This window comes from Hydra vulgaris, chromosome 06, assembly GCF_038396675.1.
Source record: "Hydra vulgaris chromosome 06, alternate assembly HydraT2T_AEP".
NCBI classification, from domain to species: domain Eukaryota; kingdom Metazoa; phylum Cnidaria; class Hydrozoa; order Anthoathecata; family Hydridae; genus Hydra; species Hydra vulgaris.
Window position 1 is genome coordinate 11,955,998 of NC_088925.1, and position 6,350 is coordinate 11,962,347.

The following is a 6,350-nucleotide window of genomic DNA, read 5'->3' on the forward strand; positions in this document are numbered from 1 at the left end:
CCAAAATTTAGGATGTAAAAATCCATAAGAACATCTAAACACTGTTTTTTAACAATTGCAGAACACCTTCTGGCAAAACCTTCTTTATAGTACTAACTATTGTTCTTAGTGAAGAAATGACTGGATCACTAGAGCAAAATAATCACTTAAATAAATCTTCATTACATTTGGTACAGTCACACTTGCGTGTAAAATACTCACTTTTTTAAATCTTTATTCCGGGCCCCTATAGTTTCTTCACTTAAGAGCCCAATTGGTAAGGTCATATAATCAACAATACTGGGAGCATGAATTAACATTTTGTGAATGCTCTGCGGCATATAGTACCATGGATAGTACTCCACGTAAAACCTAGCTGTATGTGTACAGTATTCCCTGAATAAATCTGCATCAAGCTCAAAACCACATGAAATACAAGTCAGAATAACATGGAGCATTTTTATAAGTTCAAAATTAAGTCTTGTTATTTCAGAAAACAATTGTTCATTCTGAAAGGCTCTTCTGGAGGTGTTGCCATCATTAGATGTTCCTGAGTCGCTAGCCTTTGGCCTATCGACAATCGGTCCCATTTTCTTTTGAAAAACAAGTTGAATTTTTTTCATTTGCACTTCAATTTGTTGCTTGTCAGCTGGTAATCTTGAAAACCATTTCTTGATTGGCAATTTATAAACAATGTGGATTAAGCATTCAAATGTTCGTATCCATGCATGTAGAATTGAAATCCCATTTGTAACCCATTTTGAGTGTGCAACTTTAGTAACACCTGTAATAAATAAAAAACTGCATTTTAAACCAATCAAATATAAAAAGGTGTGTGTATTTATATATAAATATACATATATATATTTATATATACATACATATATATATATATACATATATATATATATATATATATATATATATATATATATATATATATATATATATATATATATATATATATATACACACACATAAATTTTAAAATGTATTCTACAAAATAGAGTGCTCAATGTTCTTAAAAGAACAGAGCAATAATAAATTAAATTTGAAGAAAATTGCTTTACAAAAATTTTTCATTTAACAGTGTTTCATCAATAAAGACTCATCAGAAATGCATCATTTCTGATGAGTCTTTATTGATGAAACACAGTGTTAAATGAAAAACTTTTGTTAAGTTATATGCGGTAGTGGTGTAGTGGTAGTGCGCTCGCTTCATAAGCGAGAGGTTCCGAGTTCGATCCCCACCACGTCCCTGGTAGTACCGCGCTCAACTTGTTTCTCCGCGCAGTGGCCTTGTTCGTCAAGGTTCGTGTTTCGGAGTTATAAAGTCGAGAGAGGGTTATAACCACACTTAAGTAGCCTCCTCATCTGTAGTGGCCTTCTGGGCCTTGGGGAGGTGAAATAACAAAAACAAAAAAAAAAACAAAAAAAACAAGTGATTTTCTACGTATATATATATATATATATATATATATACAGAGGCGTAGTAAGAATTTTTTGGTGTTCGAGATAGGTAACTTCCAGACATGGACCAACCTCCAAACATTTATATGTTTATACTTATGTCAAATAATGAGGGTTTGCAAAAAATTGCGGTGATTGGAGGCTGGGAACAAAAAAGCCCCAAAAATTTTTGCCCCCTGCCCTAAACGTGAGAGCAACAAGTTGATGAAGTATTTTTTGTACTATTCTTAACTAGACTTATATTCATCGATAAATTTTAAGTTTCATAGTATTATTTATTAGCGTTTAAAAATTATTACCATATAAATTTGCAACCCCCTCAAATTGAGGGGGTTTAAACTTTATATGGTCATAATTTTTGAACGCTAAAATATTTTAAAATGAAATCTAAAATTTATCGATGAATATAAGTCTAGTTAAGAATAGTACAAAAAATACTTCATCAACTTGTTGCTCTCACGTTTGGGGCAGGGGGGGCGAAAATTGTGGGGCTTTTTTGTTCCCAGCCTCCAATCATCGCAATTTTTTGCAAACCCTCATTATTTAACATAAGTATAAACATATAAATGTTTGGAGTTTGCTCCATGTCTGGAAGTTACCTATCTCGAACACCAAAAAATTCTTTCTACGCCTCTGTATATATATATATATATATATATATATATATATATATATATATATATATATATATATATATATATATATATATATATATATATATATATTAAAATATTTTAAATGAGAAAATACAACTTTATAATAATATTAATTATAAAGTTGTATTTTCTCATTTAAAAAATTTTAATATTATTTGATCTATTTTTTTTTTTTTTTTCAAAAAGATATTGATCACTCTTAAACAGACAAGAGTTGTATTTCCAGCAATATACAACATTTATCAATAAATATATATATATATATATATATATATATATATATATATATATATATATATATATATATATATATATATAATATATATACATATATACATACATATATATTCATATGTATATATACAGGGTGTACCTGTGTACAAAATATTTTCTATATACCTTGTCAATATCATTCATTTCTTTAGGACTAACACCACATAGAGAGCAGCACTATGATGAGTCTGTTACATCTGATAATGCAGTATGGGCTTTGCTATCAATCATAGTTATTTCAATATTATGGTCAACATCAATAGACTTACCATTATGTAGGATATAATCCAAGGAATAATCTTTTTATCATTGACAATAGATGAGAGCTCTAAAGGCACAGAGCATGTAATAAACAGAGACTCCTAACTCTTCAGATTCCTAGTACGCTCATCATCATTACATGTTTGTTTATAAATACTATGCCCACTTGAGCCATCAAAACCAGCTTTGTATATTAGATTAAGTCTATTACACTCATTTGCATTTAAAACACTAGTCTGTGTCTCCAAAAGCCTTGTTGTAGTGTGATCCAGTAAATCTTGAAGTGGAACACTAGCAGAATAGTCAGTTACGATAATGTTTTTAGGATAGCATTGATCTTTTGCCACTCTAACATTATTATATGCTGGGTAGAGATTGCATTCCTTTTCATAAACTTTGTTTTTCATAAGTTGATAAGATGCCTTTGTCAAATTACAATCTAAAATAAGGGCCAAAGCTTCATCAGTAGACATACAAGATGGGGATATAGTATCCACTAACAATTTTTCTGCTTGTTTGGCTTTTTTAGGCTGAATATTTTATCCAAATTTGACTTTAGTTGCAAATAATAGTTGGCTAGCTGAGTATTGATCCATATTAGCAATTTTTCTATACTTAGATCTCAAAGAGGACTCATCAAAATTTAAAGTAGGCCTACCAAGATGAGTAGTAACAATTGTTGGAGGAGCAGGTGGAACATATGCAAAAGGTATAAAGTCAGAATCCAACCATTTTGTATATTTTTTTCTCAAATGCTGCAACTTTGCGGTTAACATCATCCAACAAGACTTCAAGTTCTTTAGGAATACATTTATTTTGTTTCTTATAATTTCAGAATCATTTAAGTCTTGACTTAACAACTTGACAACTAATTGATCATAAATTGCTGGATCTTGTATAGACGTATTGGATCTAATGCAGTTGTATATATAATGGTACTTCATTGTTATATTATTATTTATTCTACAAATGGAAAAGTCAATATATATATATATATATATATATATATGTGTGTGTGTGTGTGTGTATATATATATATATATATATATATATATATATATATATATATATATATATATATATATATATATATATATATAGATATATATATATATATAAAATATGTTTTGCATAATCTAATATAATATAAATTAAATATAGTTGGCGATTAATTTACTAACAATATCTAAGCAACCTATTTATATAGGGTTTTTGTATAATCAATAACATAAAGTAATATAAAAAAAAATGTTTCATTGACAGTTGTCACGGTATAAAATCATGTGTAATGTTTTAGTTACCTAGTCTACATCTGCAAGTATCTGCAACCAAAACTGTTTTTAACTCATTAAATATATTTTTTTCAGTGATTATCAGCCATAAAAATCCTGGCTAAACATGGCCGAAAAAATATAAGCATAGTATTAGCAAAAAAAACGCAATTATTTCAACCATTAAACAGACCATCTTTGATTGATCATAAAATGAGTCAAATACGTTCAAGAAGATAAACAGAAATGCCAATTGATAGCCAATATATATATTAAAACTACAATTCAAATATAAACTACTTAAAATTAAATGGCAAAACATATAAAAAAAATATTTTTCTAAACTTTTTAAGAAAAGCGCTTGACCGCCTGAAATATTGTTCAGGGTGACAACTTAAAATTAAAAAGTTTTAGTGAAGGCGCATTTTTTGATTAACAATCCTTATGTTTTTATGTAAATCAATATGTTACGTTCATTGAATAGTAGTTTTTTATACAAAAATTGAATAAAAATAATTTTGACTTTTGGCACACCATGGCTGTGCAATGTAAAGCAAAGTCTATATACTTCAATATTAAATTTAGTTTATGTTAACTGCAACTGTAGTGTTATACTTGGAAAAAGACACTTTTGTGTCTCTTGCTATTTAGCAGTTAGGTCAGAAGCTGACATTTTTAGACACTTGCAAAATTCAGGTAATATAAAAATGGTCACAATAGAATACACAGTATTTAATAAAATTTGAAGTTACATTGAAAGCAATTAAAATACATGTCTAATGCCTAAATATTATCCAATAACATTTTATTTATCACAGATTTCTTTACGTAACTATGTGTGTATACATACATACATACATACATACATACATACATACATACATACATACATACATACATACATACATACATACATGCTTACATAAATTAGGGTATCCCAGCCGCCCTTTTCATTCTAATAAAGATCTGTTCATATTCTTAAAAATTACTATTGGTTCTCACAAGCAACTCGGTTAAATTTTTTCAAAATTTTATTAGATTTAGGGGAGCACAAGACCTTGTAGATGACTTGCCGGATCCCTAATATTATGAAAAAAGTTTTTTAAAAGAATGTCATGTTGGGTCTCAAAAAAAGCGAAATTATATAAAAATTTCAAAAATAACAATCATTTTATAAAAAAATTATTTAAGATTTTTTAGGGAATTATTATCAAAAAAATACACTGCTTTAATTTTTGTTATAAAAGGTCTTTTTTCTGCAATAAACTCTATAATAATAATTTTTTAATAAAATGATTATTATTTTTCATATTCAATTTTCACATTTAATTTTCATATAATTTCGCTTCTTTTGAGACCCAACTTTTAAAAAACTTTTTTTTTTATAATATTAAGGACCCGGTAAGTGTTCAAGAGTCTTGTGCTCCCCTAAATCCAATAAAATTTTGAAAAAATTTAACCGAGTTGCGTGTGAGAACTAATAGCAATTTTTAAGAATATGAACAGATTTTTTTTAGAATATAAGGGGCGGCTGGGACACCCTAACATACATACATGCATACATACATACATACATACATACATACATACATACATACATACATGCATGCATGCATGTACTGTATTGGTTTCCAGTCCAATTCTGTAGAAGCCATGCGTATGATTGTAGAAGTCATTTGTTACACTCTTTATTTTAGGCATTTTTAGAACTTACGTGTAAGTCACCAACCCGACTAAATGAAAAAGATACTGACGTTATGGGATACGTTGTTGACGGTGTACCATACTTGGCTAAGCTTTCAAGTCCTTTTTAAAATGAATTTTTTTTAAACTTTCAAAGTTTTGAAAACTTACTTTTTTTAAAATTTAAAATGTTATATATTTTTTCAAATGTATATATGTAAATAGCAGAAATAAGAATATACAAAAATAACAAATTAATTTTGTTTAGTGGTTACGATATAAGGGCTTTACTTTTTGCAAAAAATGAAAGAAAGTCTCGTGATGGCTACTGATTAGATTTATCAACCTTTTCTTTCCTTTATATCCCCATTATTTAGTTATAGAGTAAATTGATTTTTTGTTACTTGGCATTTCTTTGCGATTTTTTATTTTTCTTTGTTTTAACAATTAGAAGTTAGGACTTGCAAAATACATACTGTTATGATTTTCATAAAGAACAATTATAACAAAAATATTTTTATCATATTTTAGGCTGCCTGAATAAATAAAAAATATACATATTTATCATCTTTTTTTTTTTTGTTTTTTTTTTTGCTTGTTTATGTCATAGATTGAAAAATATACAATAATTTTCAAAATACTATACTTTAGCTGAAAATATTTGATGACTGGTATTTCTAATCAAAAATGTATTATGAGTTGTAGGAGTATAATATTTCACTTGAAATACAAGCAATTTGTTTTCATAAAAATAGCT

General features: G+C 27.8%; 1 protein-coding gene across 4 annotated transcripts in view; it reads left to right on the forward strand.

Annotated features, from left to right (window-relative positions):
• Positions 1-5,847, forward strand: part of LOC101236131 (leucine-rich repeat-containing protein 34) — a 68,337-nt gene extending 62,490 nt beyond the window's left edge. For all 4 annotated transcript variants that reach the window (XM_065799223.1, XM_065799224.1, XM_065799226.1 and 1 more), the window contains exon 12: positions 5,608-5,847. In XM_065799223.1, coding sequence (XP_065655295.1) covers positions 5,608-5,724 — 117 coding nt within the window. In that variant the 3' untranslated portion in view covers positions 5,725-5,847. The remainder of the gene's footprint in view (positions 1-5,607) is intronic.
• The last annotated feature ends 503 nt before the right edge of the window (positions 5,848-6,350 follow it).